We start from the raw sequence: 19,952 nt of genomic DNA on the forward strand, positions 1-19,952 counted from the left end.
CTAGCAATGAAGTGGAGCAGGCACATTGCTCTTCATGCTATAAAGGTGCTGCGCTGACACACAATTGGTCCTCTCAATCACGTGAGACACATTTGACAGAAGTACCAAACATCTCCCGAGTGTCGCAGCGGTCTAAGGCACTGCATCGCAGGGCTTGAGGCGTCACTACAGACCTGGGTTTGATCCCAGGCTGTCGCAGCTGGCCGCGACCTGGAGAACCATGAGGCGGCGCACAATTGGCCCAGCGTCGTCCGGGTTAGGGGAGGGTTTGGCCAACCGGGATGTCCTTGTCCCATCGCGCTCTAGCGACTCCTGTGGCGGGCCGGGCGCATGCACGCTGACTTCAGTCGCCAGTTGTACGGTGTTCCCTCTGACACATTGGTGCGGCTGGCTTCCGGGATAAGCGAGCACTGTGTCAAGAAGCAGTGCAGCTTGGCAGGCTTGTGTTTCGGAGGACTCATGGCTCTCGACCTTCGCCTCTCCTGAGTCCATATGGGAGTTGCAGTGATGGGACAAGACTAACTACCAATTTTTCAAACCAATTTTGTGATAGCCAAGGGGTAAAAAGTACGAAATTAAACAAATTAAAATTAAAGTATCGGAGATATAACAAATTCAGTACCAAACCGTTATTTTTTTTGTATCGGAAAAAGTACCGACGTTTCTGTATACTGTGCAACACTAATACCTTATGTTACCTTGTGTGACCTACAATACATTGTCACCTTTAAGTGAATTGTAGACCAATCTCTCTCCCAGGTTTCCACGACTTAACATACAGAGAAGGAGATCTCTCGAATGCAGTGAGATAAGCTAGATGTGAGATCTGTTCTCTGTACAATGAGACTGTTTTAAAGGTCAAGTAGCTTGTGTTTCAAAATGGCCGGCTTAGGTGACGTGGTCGTCTGTAGCTCAGTTGGTGGAACATGGCTCTTACAACGCCAGTATAGTGGGTGTTATTCCCGGGACCACCTATATGTAAAAACTGTATGCACACATGACTAAGTTGTTTTCGATTAGAGTCTGCTAAATTTGTATTTAATTATATTATGTACATGCCAGATGGCTTGGTAATTGAATACATTGGCAATAGACCAATTTTCAGCCTGCAATCTTTTATTCTGGCCTCAGTTAGCACATTGTTGATACACAACCAATAGCCTAAGCTACTGTATCTAAATATGCAGCGCAATATGGATTTCCAGTCCATCTGTATTTCCGTACAAGGGGTCTGTTGTAAGGTCACGTAACTTATGTTTCAAAATGGCCAGCTGAGGTGACATACGTACCAGATGGCTTTGTGATAGACCACATAGCAATTTGCCAATTTTCATCTAAATATGCAGTCCTGTATGGTTTTTCAGTCAATGTATTATAGGGGATGTTAATGCATTTTCATGATTGTGTGTTTGTGTGTGTGAGCCTACACGTATCATGGTTATATGATTTGCTTTTACATGTGAAACAGACCGATACGTAACTGAACCTTGGCTATCATGAAGCCTACGTCCTCTTAATATGGCTCAAAACAACAGTTTTACAGGTGGGTGGTAGGGAGGTTTTTAAAAGTGAAATAAAACAGAGACCAGCACTCTTAGGCTTTTTAAAGATGCTCGTTAAAGCTCTTTAGCTAATGCAAATACACCCCTTGTGCAGTGTCCTCCTTTTTGTTTGTCACTATATCACTATATCAGTGTGTCCTGTGTGTGTCTATCCGCTTTTGTTTGTGGTATCCTTGTATATCCGGCTGCCCAGCCCTATTACAGGGTGATTTGGAGAGCACTTTGGCCCCGATCAATAAAAGATAAGGCAGCTAATACACGGATCAGAGCCTATAAAGCCATGCTCTCAGCCTGATGGAGAGACGGACACACCAGGGCCCCATATAGACCATGTCTGCGAGACAGACTTCCAGCCGTTGCGCTAACGCTAGTTCTCATTGGTTTGCGAAACTACCTTGATCTTCCTTCATACTGGACACCGAGACATACAAATGTTATCCAAGAGTTCATCTGACGCTGGGGAAGTACATAAAGGGCCTCATTGCCAAAATCCTGTGTACACACTCTCTATCTCTCTCTCGAATCAATAAACATTTGATTCTGTAAAATGAATTCTTAGTTTGTCGCGTGCGCCATTGCGGTACCATGTACCGCTAGCAGCATTTTAGCCAAAGAACGTTATACTAGCTGTCTAGTCTGTTTTCTAAATGTGCAATAAGCCTAAAACACAATTATATAAGAAATTGGCAACTCGTTCTCATTCTGAGAAATAAGGTAGGTCACTTGATTTCAACATGTGGACAGGCTAGCATGCTGTTCAAACAGTTGGAGACGGACAGAAGGGTGTGTTCATAACAATTCAACTGTTCTACCTTCTTAGCTAGCAAATATATCCAAGTTTGCTAAACTTGAAATATAAAGATTAGCTGGCAACTCACTAGCACACGGGCTTTTGCTTGATTTGTTTGAGATCTGTGTTAATGTTCTATAATGGCTGCTACAAGAAGTTGGTCATTATTAGTGAATGTGCATTGTGCATGGTTCTGGTTAAATTAGTAAGAAAAAGGGCATTTTCATAGACAGACTTGAACGTTAGATCAGTGACTATTGCAAAAAAGTAGGTTAAACTATTTTGATGAAATGTAATAAGTGGGTCTTCTGGTTGTGAAAGGCTTATTTAGCCTAGATATAATTTCACAAGCTCTGAAATGCATTAGGTTATTGCTGATTTTGTTTGAAATTTAGTGTATTTTACCTTGATTTGTACAACAAAGCTTATTTAGAGAAACTATTTGAAAATGTATTGTGAATCGCTGATAAGTGTTAAAAAAAATGGATAGGATTTTTAGGCCATATCGCCCAGCCCTACCTATATGTGTACATATCTACTAGAGGTCGACCGATTATGATTTTTCAATGCCGATACCGATTAATCAGACTATTTTTATATATATTTGTAATAATGACAATTACAACAGTACTGAATGAACACTTTTTTTAACTTAATATAATACATAAATAAAATCAATTTAGTCTCAAGTAATGAAACATGTTCAATTTGGTTTAAATAATGCGAAAACAAAGTGTTGGAGAAGAAAGTAAAAGTGAAATATTTGCCATGTAAAAAAGCTAACGTTTAGTTCCTTGCTCAGAACATGAGAACTTAATTATATGAAAGCTGGTGGTTCCTTCTAACATGAGTCTTCAATATTCCCAGGTAAGAAGTTTTAGGTTGTAGTTATTATAGGACTCTTTCGCTCTATACCATTTGTATTTCATATACCTTTGACCATTGGATGTTCTTATTGCCACTATTGTATTGCCAGCCTAATCTTGGGAGTTGATAGGCTTGAAGTCATAAACAGCGCAATACTTAAAGCACAGCGAAGAGCTGCTGGCAAATCAAACAGGAAAGTGCTGTTTGAATGAATGCTTACAAGCCTGCTGCTGCCTACCACCGCTCAGACTGCTCTATCAAATCATAGACTTAATTATAATATAATAACACACAGAAATACGAGCCTTAGGTCATTAATATGGTCAAATCCATAAACTATAATTTTGGGGGAAAAAAGTTTATTCTTTCAGTGAAATACGCAACCGTTCCGTATTTTATCTAACGGGTGGCATCCCTAAGTCTAAATATTGCTGTTACATTGAAGGTTGTGCAATGTTATGTCATAATTATGTACAATTCTGGCAAATTAATAACGGTCTTTGTTTGGAAGAAATAGTCTTCACACAGTTCGCAACGAGCCAGGCGGCCCAAACTGCTGCATATACCCTGACTCTGCTTTCACAGAACGCAAGAGAAGTGACACAATTTCCCTAGTTAAAAGAAATTCATGTTAGCAGGCAATATTAACTAAATATGCAGGTTTAAAAATATATACTTGTGTATTGATTTTAAGAAAGGCATCGATGTTTATGGTTAGGTACACATTGGTGCAACGACTGTGCTTTTTTCGCGAATGCGCTTGTTAAATCACCCGTTTGGCGAAGTAGGCTGTGATTCAATGATAAATGAACAGGCACCGCATCGATTATATGCAATGCAGGACAAGCTAGATAAACTAGTAATGTCATCAACCATGTGTAGTTAACTAGTGATTATGTTAAGATTGATTGTTTTTTATAAGATACGTTTAATGCTAGCTAGCACCTTACCTTGGCTCCTTGCTGCACTCGCATAACAGGTAGTCAGCCTGCCACGCAGTCTCCTCGTGGAGTGCAAAAATGCTGATTACCAATTTTTATGAACTTGAAATCGCCCTAATTAATTGGCCATTCCGATTAATCGGTCGACCTCTAATATCTACCTCAATTACCTTGCACCCCTGCACATCGACTTGGTACTGGTACCCTGTGTATATAGCCAAGTTATCGTTACTCATTGTGTATTTATTATTACATGTTTAATTTTCTATTTCTCTATTTTCTTTCTCTCTACGTTGTTGGTAAGGGCCCTTAAGTAAGCATTTCACTGTTAGTCTACACCTGTTGTTTATGAAGCATGTGACAAATACAATTACATTTCCTAACATTTTCAACAACAAAAAAACTATTTTCCTCCTTGCTTGATTCATGTGTAATGCTCGCTTGAGCAATCCTTTTTTACCAAACGCCACATATCCATCTTCCTTAGGTGGTTGTGTGTCCCTGTTGTCAAGGTTTCTTACGCCGTTGCCCTGTTTGTGTTAAGACCCCTGACTCATAACGAGATCATTACGGTCAAAAAAATGAAGTCATGTATATACAAATTTGATCAAACGGTCTCCATGAATTATACAGAGGCCTGCTGGAGCAAGACAATGTTCGTGTACCAGGCTGTAGCTAGAGAGACGCCTAAAAATGGGCTAGAATTGAGTGTATTGTATTCTGTTAGGTCTAATGTTGGTAACATTTGATATTCATTCTTACATTACGTGATGTATACGGACTCAAGTGAAGAGTGTGTGTGCGCACCTGCTCTATGGCTTTGACTGTGTGTGTGTGGTGTTTGTGTTTGTTTGTGAAAGACCTCAGGGACTAACAACAGTCATAATTAGCTAAGTTTTTTATTTTGCTTCATTTATGTCTCGGTAACATTCCCCCAGGGTTTTCACTCCAGCCTTGGTAATGAGTGTGTGTATTGGTCGAGCTATCACATACCCATTGCATGCTGTTCATGGCTTTTAATGCTCCTTAAGATCATTCTCCTGAAATGGGTGTTTTTTACCATTTCAGACTAGACATTTCCAGTCATTAGAGTCACGTAGATGCATGTTTTTCCCGAGCTTTTAAATAGAGGGAAAATATATGTTTTCTTTATATAATTATCTCTCTCGCTCCTCTCTCTCTCTCTCGCTGGGATGGTGTGTGTTGCAGTTGACCTTTTAACCACAGCTTATTTTGCAGGGCTGACATGTCATGTTTTTTTCAAAGTGTGTTTGTGGTGTGTATATTGTCCCAGAGGGGATTCAACATTTTTAATTATCTTTCTCTCTAGGTGAAGATTGAAGGACAATCAAAAAGAGAGTCGAGACACTGAACGAGTTAGAGCTATACCAGAGAGGACTAGTTCATAGGCACCATGTCTCTACGTATTCCCCATCTCTGGAACCGACTCCACAGTGGAAGACCTACTATACCCTGACTGTGAAGGTACAAAACCTCCTTCATAACCACTATCCTGCACCTCTCCTCGCCATCAGTCAAAGGAGGTAACAAACAGGCGGACATTTTGGGGAATACTACAACTCCAGTTGCCTGATTCAGAGGGCATTTCTCCAGTCACAACGCCACTGGAATACCACGCATGTCCGTCGCCCATATGGGGGCTAAAGCCACTCCATAACCCACACTGACACCATTCTGAGCCCTGTATTGCCCACAGTATAGTGTTTTGGGTGTCGTCATCGGTAGCGGTGGATTGAGCCAAAATGGCTGGGAAGGGCAACCCGGTCCCGGGCCCCCATCTCAACGGCTTCCCCATGCCCCACTACTCCTACTTCTTCCCCCACATGCTGGGGGGGCTCTCTCCCCCCGGCCTGCCCCTGAGTAGCTACAGCACGCCCTCGTCAGCCAGTAAGTACCCCTACCGTACGTCCTTAACCTTCTCTCTGCTGTTTCAATTGACTGTGTGGTGTAGTGTTGGTGCTTGCTAAAGTGCATTTGTTTTGACTGTGCTGTTGTCTGGCTTGCCTCAGAATATTAGCCTGTTTTTTTTGGTATAGCCAACTCCTTTGTCATTGCCATGCCAAACATTGCAGAAACGATCTGGCACTGAAGGTAGCAGAGTGTTGGCCTGTTGCAGTATTTTGAGTCTCAGCATGTTGGCCTAAACAGCCTACCGCTAGAGTTATGGTGGACCGTTTGAAAGGTCTTGTATAAGGCTCTAAGATTTTGGTTGTGCGGGCATCTTGGATACGCCACAGTTCCGGCTTTGTCTTTTTTGGAATGTTCGAGGTAAGAGGAATAACACTGAGCTCCGAGTGGTGTCTGCTCCTCAGAAAAAGTTGTCTTCATTAGCAGAGAAAATGTTGCTGTGCCATGCTGTCTGGTCATCCGTAGAGGCTGATGGCGGGAATGGAATGATATAATTGCAATGTTACCTGTGTCCCGCAGTTGTTGGCATATTTTGCATCAAACTATTTAGCTTGGCTATTTTTTGGTTATTGAGGATCGGATGTTGGAGAGACAGGAAATCAACAGATGCTGAGATTTTATTGTGCGGGGGAGTGAGCTTTCATCTTGGCCTGTTTTAGACCAGTCCCACATGAAAGACTGTGTTTGTAACCCGAGCATAGCGCCGCACTGCCTACAGCACTCACCGTCCTCAATACTCAGCCCCTCTCTAACACACACACACACACACACACACACACACACACACACACACACACACACACACACACACACCATGAAAACGTCTTAGATCACACAGGACAAGAGGACAGGGTAATCAACCTGACATCTCGAAATGGACAAGCCACTAAAGCCAACCTTATCTAGCCTATGACTACATATTGTTATGAGAGACGTAGTCAGCCAGGTTGCTCGGGGTCAGTGTATTGACTTTCCATCTGGTCGTATTAGCATGGTGTTCAATGGGATTAGCAAGAGGAGGAACTGTGATTAGCAGTCAGTCATGTCCACTTCCGCATTGAGCCCTGAAAGACTGGGACATGCTTCTCATCCTATTCCTCATTTGAGTTGTATCTGTATTCAATTTGAATAAGTAACATTCGAATGGTAGTGGTACTGTGTGTGTGTGTGTGTGTGTGTGTGTGTGTGTGTGTGTGTGTGTGGACACTGCATCGCTATCTCTTGTGGCCTTTTGTGTGTGTGTGGAGTGTGTGGCGCATGTCTGTCAGGACTCTCTCCCAGTGTTTGACGAGAGGGGTGGCGGGTTCCTTCACTTAAGCCGCACAAACACTTCCTGGGACACTGACCACCGCTTCCTACTCACTCACTCACTCACTCACTCACTCACTCATGCACACACACAAACACGTACACTTTCTCATTGACACAATAGTTTCTGGATCATTTCATCAAGCCATGACACCCACCATCTCAGATTGTTCTGAAATTGTTTCTGTAGTTAGAAACTGTTAAGCTTAGTATTCCTGCAACATTATTTTGTTGAAATATAATTTGATGTCTGAGAAATTAAGCCTAATGGCAGGAACAGCACCGTCTAGTGGTCAGAACCTGGTAATATCAGGATGTTGGATGGGACATAAACCTAAACTTCAATGACTAATTTCTCTGAACAGGGGAAAAAACATCACCAAATTCATTGAATGCATTACATAGTATGAAGAAACAATACTACTTGTCATACAGAGAACTGATATTGTATAGTGTATGTGTACAAATGAAGCCCAAAATCGAAGTTTAAACATCTCTAACGTATGCTGCCCTAATTTCAAGAAAAGTGTATATAAAATGAAAGATTCTCATGTGAAGTTATGACTTTACTTATAACCTGTTTTTAAAAAGACGTACACATATTTGATTAAAATCTTGATAATACATACCGAGTGTACCCTTTAACTCAGGGCAAGGCGTCCCACTAGCGGAACAACTTCCGGTGAAACTGGAGGGGGCGCAATTCAAATAAATAATCATAAATTATGGATACTAAACATTTAGATACCCATAAGGGTCTTATATCGGTTGAAAGCTTAAATTCTAACTGCACTGTCCAATTTTACAGTAGCTATTACAGCGAAAACATGCCATGCGATTGTTTGAGGACGGCGCCCCACATCAAAATATTCTTCCACTGGCACAAGTTTCATAAATTCACAAATAGTGATTAAATATTCACTTTTTGAAAATCTTCCTCTGATTTGTCATCCAAAGGGTCCCAGCTATACCATGTAGTGTTGTTTTGTTAGATAAAATCCTTCTTTATATCCCAAAAAGTCTGTTTAGTTGGTGCCATCGATTTGAGTAATCCACTCGTTCAACTTGCAGAAAAAGGAATCTGAAAATCTACCCCTAAACTTTGTTTCAACAAGTCAAAATATGTTTCTATTGACTCCTCAGATACCCTAAAATGTAATCAAACTATAATATTTCTTACGGAAAGAAGTATGTTCAATAGAAAACCGATTTTTAGCAGATGCGTCCTGTCTTCGTGGCTTTTCTTTGGATTTTCTCCTACCATATCTAGACTTTTATATTGTCCTACATAATTTTTTCTACAAAATTCAAAGTGTTTCTTTCCAATGGTACCAATTATATGCATATCCTGGCTTCAGGGCCTGAGCAACAGGCAGTTTACTTTGGGCACGTCATTCAGGTGGAAATTGTGTTCCCAATAAGACCACTTCTTATATAATCTAATTTAATTAATTTCCAAATGTACAAGCGGACATTTCTTATGTAAAATTATATTCATCTCCCTTAAAGTTATTAAAATAAACGGATCATTACTATTCATTATGAAAGTAGAACTCATATTAGGGGAGTGTCCAATCGTATCCACAGAAATCCATGTGGACTTAGGCTTTTGTTTTTGCCAAACAGTACACTCCCGATTTCAACCAGTCATACACTTTAATCAAGACATGATTAGTTGAATCAGGTGTGTTATTGCTTAGTTAGAACACAAACCTTAACCCACATTGGCCCTCTGTGGATAAGAAGCCATGCAACATAGAAAATAACACACAACTTTCAATGAATTATCTGAAAGCTGATTTCACATTTGCTGTACTGCTATTCTTTTAAATGAGTTCCTTTTCGTCCTAAATCCTGTCTGAAGATATTCTCAAATCTCCCTCTCTACTGTGTATTAAAAAGGTATAGGTGGTGGACCAAAAAACATAATCACTTGGATGAATGTAAGACGACAATATGACAATGGTCCACCCAAAAGTGCATGAGTCTTCACCCAATAATCATCTTCTTGTCCCTCCTTTGTTTGCATTTTTATCCACCACTTGTAGGTCTTCTATCTCTATCCCTCAACCCTGATCTTATTCTTCTCTGCATCAGCGACTGCCTGTCCACTCCAAACGTCTTGGAGAGAGTACATAGGTTTCTAATTGTTTCTAATCTTGGTAAAGGCACCATGGCTAGATGCCAAATATGCATAACTGTAGTTTTTGTGTGTTTTCAATCAACTTAAATCTGAACTAAAAACATTTATGCTCATGTTCAGTGAATATTAGGGAAATCGACACACAAACGCCATGGGTTTCAATGGAAAGCGGGCATAATAGGAGAATATTGGGCTTAATTGGAAAAACAGCAAGTCTACTCATTAAAATATTTTGAATCCAATGGTTTGGTGTAAAAATGTACACTATAGACTACAATATTATGCAAAGGTATTATTGATCACATTGAACAATATTGCTTTGTTGTAATTTACATTCTGTATAGAGGGAGTGCTTTTTGTGGTAATGTACCATTTAAGCCCTCCTGAGATAGATGCCATTTTTGTAAATTTGACACTTATGTATAACAATGCAAGGTTCATTTAACAGTCAAATAAAACAAAATGCATTTAAAAATGTAAGCTGATCTTTTATCGTGTTGTCGTTCACCAAGTTATGTTGCTGCTGTGAGACTGTGACATGCAGGCACGACTGCTAGCATGAAAAACACATTTTCAATTGGTGGTTACGTGAAGGCATTGTCAAGGTTTCTCACGCCATTGCTCTGTGTGTGACTCATCAAAATATGAAGTCATACAACTTTGATTTAAACTGTCTCCATGAATTATACAGAGGCCTGCTGTAGCTAGACATGTTCCAGTGTACCTGGCTCTAGAGACACGCAAGAGGAATAGGCTAATGTTGGTTAAACAATGGTCATTTTTACATACTTTCTTAAATTACATGTTGTATAGGGACTCAAGTTAATATTTTGTGTGTGTGTGGTTCAAATCTGCTTTATGGCTTTGAAGTGCGTGTCTGTTCAAATGCATGTGCGTGCACCTGTGTATCAGTGTCTTACGTCTTGGCCTGTGAGTAAACTCTGCCATAGAAACCCCCATAGCTTTAATATAACTGGGAATTAGGAAAGACCTCCAGGACTAACAATCATCATTATTTAGTGAAGTTTTATTTTCATGTTTTCATTTATGCATAAGAAATGTCCAAAAAATCGAGGTGGGCATATTTGGAACACACATGTGCTTAAGGTGTACACTCGGTACCCATTAAATATTCTCGTCTTATTAAAACATGTAAGTAAAGTCCTAAAACGTCAGACGAGAGAATAATTCACTCTAGCCTTGATAATGAGTGTTGGTATTGGTAGAGCTATCACATACCAGGGTTTCTGTTTCCCAGTGGAGAATAATCATTTTTATTCAATGATGGAAATACCAGTCCATGTGCTCCAACTTCAAAGGAAAAGATACTTTACAGGCTCAGAAATCCTCAAGCTACTTGGAAATTAGTGTCAGTGGTGTGTTTCTATTTTTACTCACGCAAAAGACTTCAGCGAAGTGTACCACGACTGGGTAAAATTGGCCGAAAGTGTGTTGATTATCCCCGTTTCTAGTGTGCAATTAAAGATGGCCTCAAGATCGCACAGTCTTGAGGACAAAGCAACGAGGCTGATGCGCATCGCAAGCTGCTCCAAGGACTTGGACTGTTTTTACTTCCCTTTGAGCAGGCCAAGGGCCGCCGGGAAACGCAGTAAATTAGACAAATTGTGTTCGTCAGGCCCGGTCCTAGCAGTTCTGCTGCCGCCCTAGGCAAGTTCAACATATGCCGCCCCCGTGTCATGTATAATGATTTGGAATGGATTGATAGACCAGAGTAATGATGCGCATCATGCACAATTGGTGCATTTCAGTTGAGCTTATTCAGAAAGCCCTTGGAAATGAAACATCGTTTCCAAATATTCACATCGGAGAGCAACAATGTTGCGATCACTAGGCTGATAAGAGTTGTCATGTGTGATATACGTGGTTCATTGATAACGAGTCCCGAAACCCCACAGTAGTTCAAATTACAGTGAACATTTATTAACATCATCCAGTAGAACCGTAATAAAAAAACGTCTCACTTTTCTTTTAGATTAACATTTAGTTTTCAACAGCAGAGATTTGTATAAACGTTGCGGTCCGTCTCTCCGGGCATTTGCAACGTTGTTTCAATATTGATATTCGATCTCCAGCTGTCCCATAGTAATGAAGGTGTCTGAAATCATGAATCCGCTGGCATAATTGTTATGGATATATATACAAGGAAATGTCTATAGAAAACATGTGACATGACATGTCGCTAGTTTGCTGTCTTTCCAGCTAAAGTTTGAAGTGACTGTTAGCTGGGTTATTGGCGAGCAGTGTCAGGACGAGAGAGCTCATTTTCTACGCCAGGCGAAATCGCGCATCATTAGCTCATTGTTATGGATGTATCCAAATAAATGTCACTAGAAAACAGCTTAAACGAGGCAAATGCAGCTACTGCTGTTATTCTGGCTGCACTGTTTGACGTGACTGTAAGTTAGCCGTAGTTGGCTAGCTAGCAAGCAAGAGATAAGAACATTGCCAGCCAGTCAGTATGACAATGGAACATTTGACAATCATTATTTAATATGTTGTTAACTCTTTGTATACAAGTGATAATGCCCTCGAAGCCGGTGTTTGGAGGATACCGTGCATTTGGAAAGTATTCAGACCCCATGACTTTTTCCACATGTTGTTACGTCACAGCCTTATTCTAAATTGATGAGGAAACAAAAGTGAATTTGTTTCCTCATCAATCTACACACAATGCACCATAATGACTAAGTGAAAACAGTTTTTTAGGAATGTTTGCAAATGTGTTAAATAAAAACAGATGCCTTATTTACATAAGTATTCAGACCCTTTGCTATGAGACTCGAAATTGAGCTCAGCTGCATCCTGTTTCCATTGATCATTCTACAACTTGGAGTCCATCTGTGGTAAATGCAATTGATTGGACATGATTTGGAAAGGCACACACCTGTCTATATAAGGTCCCACAGTTGACAGTGCATGTCAGAGCAAAAACCAAGCCATGAGGTCGAAGGAATTGTCCGTAGAGCTACGAGACAGGATTGTGTCAAAGCACAGATCTGGGGAAGGGTACGAAAAAAATGTCTGCAGTATTGAAGGTCCCCAAGAACACAGTGGCCTCCATCATTCTGAAATGGAAGAAGTTTGGAACCGCCAACACTCATTCTAGAGCTGGCCGCACGGCCAAACTGAGCAATCGGGGGAGAAGGGCCTTGGTCAGGGAGGTGACCAAGAACCTGATGGTCACACTTACAGAGCTCCAGAGTTCCTCTGTGGAGATGGGAGAACCTTCCAGCAGGACAACCATCTCTGCAGCACTCCAACAATCAGGCTTTTATGGTAGTGGGCAGACGGAAGCCACTCCTCAGTAAACGGCACATGACAGCCCGCTTGGAGTTTCCAAAAGGCACCTGAGGGACTCTCAGAACATGAGAAACAAGATTGTCTGGTCTGATGAAACCAAGATTGAACTATTTTGCCTGAATGCTAAGCCTCACGTCTGGAGGAAACCTGGCACCATCCCTAGGGCGGAGCATGGTGATGGCAGCATCATGCTGTGGGGATGTTTTTCAGCGGTAGAGACTGGGATCAGGATTCAGGATCGAGGGGAAAGATGAACGGAGCAAAGTACAGCGAGATCCTTGACCGCAGTGGAGAAGGTTGAAAGCTTAAAATCCCTTGGCGTACACATCACTGACGATCTGAAATGATCCACCCACAGAGTGTGGTGGAGAAGGCGTAACAGCAATTTGGCATTGCCCCAAAAACCCTCAAACTTTTACCGTTTCACAATTGAGAGCATCCTGTCGGGCTGTATCACCGTCTGGTATGGCAACTGCACCGGCCGCAACCGCAGGACTTTCCAGAGGGTGGTGCGGTCTGCCCAACGCATCACCGGGCGCAAACTACCTGCCCTCCAGGACACCTACAACACCCGATGTCACAGGAAGGTCAAACATGTATCTTAAGGCCATAAGACAGTTAAATAGCCATCACTAGAACATCAGAGGCTGCTGCCCTATATACATAGACTTGAAATCCTTGTAATAATGGAACACTAGTCACTAGTAATGTTTACATATTTTGCATTATTCATCTCTTATGTATATGCTGTATTCTATTCCACTGTATTTTAGTCAATGCCACTCTGACATTGCTCAATCTAATATTTATATATTTCTTCATTCCATTATTTTACTTTTAGATTTGTGTGTATTGTTTTACATCCTAGCTCCAACAGTGCAGTAGTAGCACAAGCATTTTGCTACACCCGCAATAACATCTGCTAAACATGTGTATGTGACCAGTAACATTATTATTTATTTTTTTGATAACCTGCTCGAGCACTCCGGACCTCCAGACTGGGACGAAGGTTTACCTTCCAACAGGACAATGACCCTTTGCACACAGCCAAGATAACGCAGGAGTGCCTTCGGGACAAGTCTCTGATTCATCATAGCGCTTGATGGTTTTTGCGACTGCACTTGAAGAAACGTTAAAAGCTCTTGTAATGTTCCGGATTGACTGATCTTCATGTCTTAAAGTAATGATGGACTGTTGTTTCTCTTTGCTTGTTTGAGCTGTTCTTGCCATAATATGGATTTGGTCTTTTACCAAATAGGGCTGTCTTCTGTATACCCACCCCTACCTTGTCACAACACAACTGATTGGCTCAAATGCATTAAGAAGGAAAACACTTCCACAAATTAACTTTTAACAAGGTACACCTGTTAATTGAAATGGATTACAGGTGACTACCTCATGACGCTGGTTGAGAGAATGCCGAGAGTTTGCAAAGCTGTAATAAAGGCAAAGGGTGGATACTTTGAAGAAATTGTATTTTATTTAACCTTTATTTAACTAGGCAAGTCAGTTAAGAACAAATGCTTATTTACAATGACGGCCTAGGATCAGTGGGTTAACTGTCTTGTTCAGGGGCGTAACGACAGGTTTTTACCTTGTCAGCTCGGGGATTCAATCCACCAACCTTTCAGTAACTGGCCCAACGCTCTAACCACTGCCGCCCCAAGAATCTCAAATATAAAATACATTTGATTTGTTTCACACTTTTTTGGTTACTACATGATTCCATGTGTTACTTCATAGTTTTGATGTCTTCACTATTATTCCACAATGTAGAAAATATTAAAAATAAAGAAACTCTGGAATGAGTAGGTGTTCACACTTTTGACTGGTACTGTATGTAAATGTGATATCAGTTTTTTTATTTTTAATAAATTAGCTAAAATGTCTAAAAAACAGTTTTTGCTCTGTCATTATGGGGTGTTGTGTATAGATTGATGAGGCGAAAACCTATCAAAATGTGGCCGAAAAAAGCTAAAGAACATATAGAATGAGATTTATAGTCAGCTTTCTACAATATTGTTTCTCTTGTCCAAGGCTCAATCACCCATGATTCTAGTTGAAATAACCACTCACACCACCACCGACATTGCAAATGTTCAAAATAGCCTAGATTTTCATAGTGATTTATTTGTATATGTCATACATTTGATTTGTTCTAATAGGCCTACAGTGTTGTTTTAAATGGTTGCTTGGGTTCAGCGTTATCCAGATGTTCATACCTTATATACCGTCCCTGTGCCATACCGGGGTATACGGCACACACACACAGAGCCTTCCTCTTTTCTTTCCATGAACTCATTACCAACACCAATCCATCTTGCTGTCCATAAAGTCTTGCACGCTCTCAGTTTCTCTCTCTGACCATCACCCCATCTCTCTCCCTGACACACACACACACACACACACACACACACGCACACGCACACACACAGTCTCATGAAACCCAAACACAGTTAAGCTCCAGCCACTCAATTCACTCAACAACAAAAATGCTGGAGAGCGTTTGTTTGGAGCTTAGAATATAAGAATTCAGCGTTGGAGGGCATCCGACCCTTTTTAGGGAGGGGGGGGTTTAATGGATTACAACACTGCAGAGTTCCAAATGGAGGCTAAACACACAACTGGCAGAAGTTTTAGGGAAACGATTTGTATCGTTCAGCCTTGATAATTCTTTAGCAGATCTGTGGCCAGAAATATAGTGAACATTCTGTTACTGCTAGCAATAGCACTGGTGTCGGCACTGCGCATGGCTGCCAAGTTATTTGTTTGTGTGTAGCAAACGTTTTCCCCTTAGCAACATCGTGTATCGCTGACTCCCCGGCCCCGGGCTGTTTTTGGGTTTGGCTGGACAATTCAGGACAAACTAAATCACTTATAAAATAATTCATAATAGGATGACATAGCATTATTATCATCCATTTCAACTGTCACTCTTGTTTACTTCTTTACATTGTCAAGATTGATTCCAACATCAGTTGATTCCATGACCAACTCAGTTGAGTGAAATATGATACTGTATGATCATTCAACTGTCATTTCACTATTTTTAGATAAATCATTTCAAAGACTTTGTCTGTGCTTGATTTGAGCTTGCCTGGTTTAATGGACCAATAGAATAGTCCCAAAACTGCAAACTCAGCCCATCTGGCACTTCAGGCAGGCTAGAGCAAACGCTTGAAGTATTTGAATGGTTTCAAATAGTCAGCCGAGTCAGTGTTCCAGGTGCTTTCGGGCTGAGTGGCCGGCCAGAGAGCAGTGACCTGGTTCAGACAAAGCTGTTCTCCAGTTCAGCCCCCGCAGGCCAATTATTTGGGCCAAACAGAGCAGAAGGGTTAATCCATCCGTGCTCGGCTAACACAGCCCAGCGCAACCTTACCTAACTTCCAGAGGTGTGTCTTTGCCAATTATTTTCTGATGAGGTAAAGGAAACCAACCCTGGAACTAAGCCCTTACCTAATCCATCCCTTCTGTCTGTAGGGAGCTCATTTAGCCTTTAGCATTTATGCTGCTATTAATTACTGTATTCATTACTGACAGGTGTGAGTAGCCCTTCATAAACTCTCCCACCCTACCCCTCTACTGTTGTCCTTCTCGATCTCCCTTTTCACTCTCTTGCTCTCCCCTCGCCCTCTTGCTTTCTTCTTCCTTTTCTCTCTCTCCCACCCCCCCACTCTCACCCCTCCCTCTTAGCTTTCTCTCTCTCTCTCCCACCCCCCCACTCTCACCCCTCCCTCTTAGCTTTCTCTCTCCCACCCCCCCACTCTCACCCCTCCCTCTTAGCTTTCTCTCTCTCCCACCCCCCCCACTCTCACCCCTCCCTCTTAGCTTTCCCCCACTCTCACCCTCCCTCTTAGCTTTCTCTCTCCCACCCCCCCCCACTCTCACCCCTCTCTCTTAGCTTTCTCTCTCTCCCCCCCCCCCCCCACTCTCACCCCTCCCTCTTAGCTTTCTCTCTCTTAGCTTTCTCTCCCCCCCCCCTACTCTCACCCCTCCCTCTTAGCTTTCTCTCTCTCCCACCCCCCTCACTCTCACCCCTCCCTCTTAGCTTTCTCTCTCTCCCACCCCCCCACTCTCACCCCTCTCTCTTAGCTTTCTCCCACCCCCCCACTCTCACCCTCTTAGCTTTCTCTCTCCCACCCCCCCCCCCCACTCTCACCCCTCTCTCTTAGCTTTCTCTCTCACCCCTCCCTCTTAGCTTTCTCTCTCTTAGCTTTCTCTCCCCCCCCCCCCCCCCCCCCCCCACTCTCACCCCTCCCTCTTAGCTTTCTCTCGATAAAACACCAGTGTAGGTACATGACAGAACATTTGCCCCCAAAAATGTTTCTTTCTCTTTGTAGCACTCAGACCTTGACAGACCACATCCACTGCTCTGTTTGATTAGGCAGCCTAGTTAGAGAGACGAGGCTCCGCCCTGTGATCAGTAGAGTGATTTGATGTCAGGAATGACCTGAGGTCTACCAGACACTCCCCTATCTCCCTCTTGAGGGATACAAACCAGGTATTCTCACTCACTCACTCACTCACTCTCAATTTGATTTGAATTTGTCACATGCACAGAATGCAGCGGGTGTAGACATTACTGTGAAGTGCTTCCTTACGAGCCCTTCTCAATGATGCAGACTCAGAGTAACACAGGGAATAAAATACACAAGAATGGAACTATATACAGGGAGTACCAGATCAATGTGCAGGGGTCTGAGGTATTTGACTTGGAGATGTACAAGAAAGCAGGGTAAAGTCACGAAGCATCAGGATAGATAATAAGAGTAACTGAAGAACACAGTAGCATATGTGTAAAAGTGTGTGCATGTTTGTGTTGTCGGTATGCATATGTAGTGTGTGCACACATAGAGATAGACAGATAGATTATTTATTTTCAGCAAACTTACACATGTGTAAATATTTGTATGAATATAACAAGATTCAACAACTGAGACATAAACTGAACAAGTTTCACAGACATGTGACTAACAGAAATTGAATAATGTATCCCTGAACAAAGGGGGTCAAAATCAAAAGTAACAGTCAGTATCTGGTGTGGCCACCCGCTGCATTAAGTACTGCAGTGCATCTCCTCCTCATGGTCTGCACCAGATTTGCAGTTCTTCCTGGGAGACGTTACCCCACTCTTCCACCAACGCACCTGCAAGTTCCCGGATGTTTCTGGGGGGGAATGGCCCTAGCCCTCACCCTCCGATCCAACAGGTCCCAGACGTGCTCAATGGAATTGAGATCCAGGCTCTTCGCTGGCCATGGCAGAACAGTGACATTCTTGTCTTGCAGGAAATCATGCACAGAACGAGCAGTATGGCTGGTGGCATTGTCATTTTTTTACCTGTTTCCTCCAGCATCTTCACAAGGTCCTTTGATCATGTTCTGGGATTGATTTGCACTTTTCGCACCAAAGTACGATCATCTCTAGGCGAAAGAACGCGTCTCCTTCCTGAGCAGTATGACGGCTGCGTGGTCCCATGGTGTTTATACTTGCGTACTATTGTTTGTTTAGATTAACGTGGTACCTTCAGGCGTTTGGAAATTGCTCCCAAGGATGAACCAGACTTGTGGAGGTCTACAATTGTTTTTCTGAGGTCTTGGCTGAATTCTTTTGATTTTCCCCATGTATGTATGGGCTCTCCATACCACCCTGTAGTGCTTTGCTTTGCATTTGCCATGCCAAGCGGTGATGTAGCCAGTCAAGATGCTCTTAATGGCGCAGCTGTGTATCTTCTTGAGGATCTGAGGGACCGTGCCAAATCTTTTCAGCCTCCTAAGGTGGAGTAGGCGTTGTGCCCTCTTTACGACTGTGCTGGTGTGTGGACCATGATACATCCTTAGCGATGTGGACACCGAGGAACTTAAAGCTCTCGACCCGCTCCACTACAGCCCCGTTGATGTGAATGGGGGTGTGCTCAGCCATCCATTTCCTGTAGTCCACGATCAGCTCCTTAGGCTTGCTGACGTTGAGGGAGAGGTTGTTTTACTGGCACCGACCTCCTCCCTAAAGGCTGTCTCATCGTCGAATGATCAGGCCTAACACCGCCTTGATATCGGAAAACTTAATGATGGTTTTGGAGTTGTGTGCGGCCACGCAGTCATGGGTGAACAGAGACTACAGGACGGGACTAAGCACACACCCCAGAGGGGCCCCTGTGTTGAGGGTCAGCATGGCGGATGTGTTGTTGCCTACCCTCACCAACTGGGGGCGGTCTGTCAGTAAGTCCAGGATCCAGTTGCAGAGGGAGGTGTTCAGTCCCAGGGTCCTTAGCTTAGTGAGGAGCTTAGTGGACACTATGGTGTTGAACGCTGAGCTGTAGTCAATGAACAGCCTTCTCACATAGGTGTTCCTCTTGTCCAGGTGGGAAAGGGCAGTGTGGAGTGCAATTGAGATTGTGTCATCTGTGGATCTGTTGGGGCAGTATGCGAATTGGAGTGGATTCGGGGGGTTGTCCTTAGTGTTCTCTCGACCCGCCCCTCTACAACCCCGTCGATGTGGATGGGGGCGTGCTCTTCCCTCTTTTTCCTGTAGTCCATGATCAGCTCCTTGGTCTTACTGATGTTAAAGGAAAGGTTGTTGTCCTGGCACCACACTGCCAAGTCTCTGACCTGCTCCCTGTAGGCTGTCTCATTGCCGTCGTTGATCAGGCCTGTTCTTTTTCATTGATCAGGCCTGTTCTTTTTCATTGATCAGGCCTGTTCTTTTTCATTGATCAGGCCTGTTCTTTTTCATTGATCAGGCCTGTTCTTTTTCATTGATCAGGCCTGTTCTTTTTCATTGATCAGGCCTGTTCTTATCTCGCTCTCACTCTCTCTCTCTGACGGGACTGTCAGTTGTCAGCGCTGAGTCACTTAACCCTTTTGAGACTTGCCCAACCTGCGCTGTCTGATCCTCTGTACTGTACATTCCTATGGGCCTGGATGATGTGACTGGGTTTGCTGTGTTAACTTTGACCTGTCACCTCGTATGTTATCCCTCTTGACCTGGAGGAACTCATCACTCATAGCCTGGTTCCCCTGAAGAGATTAATGAAGTTAAGTTATTTGTTATCTGGGGCAGCCTTATATTGACTCTGATTTTAAGGCTCTGATTG

General features: G+C 42.7%; 1 protein-coding gene across 1 annotated transcript in view; it reads left to right on the forward strand.

Annotated features, from left to right (window-relative positions):
* The window catches only part of LOC120060898 (retinoic acid receptor alpha), a 214,618-nt gene that overhangs the window by 96,394 nt on the left and 98,272 nt on the right, over window positions 1-19,952 (forward strand). The window contains exon 3 of the mRNA XM_039010321.1: window positions 5,491-6,068. Coding sequence (XP_038866249.1) covers window positions 5,924-6,068 — 145 coding nt within the window. The 5' untranslated portion in view covers window positions 5,491-5,923. The remainder of the gene's footprint in view (window positions 1-5,490; window positions 6,069-19,952) is intronic.

Source organism: Salvelinus namaycush, chromosome 16, assembly GCF_016432855.1.
Source record: "Salvelinus namaycush isolate Seneca chromosome 16, SaNama_1.0, whole genome shotgun sequence".
Lineage (NCBI taxonomy): Eukaryota > Metazoa > Chordata > Actinopteri > Salmoniformes > Salmonidae > Salvelinus > Salvelinus namaycush.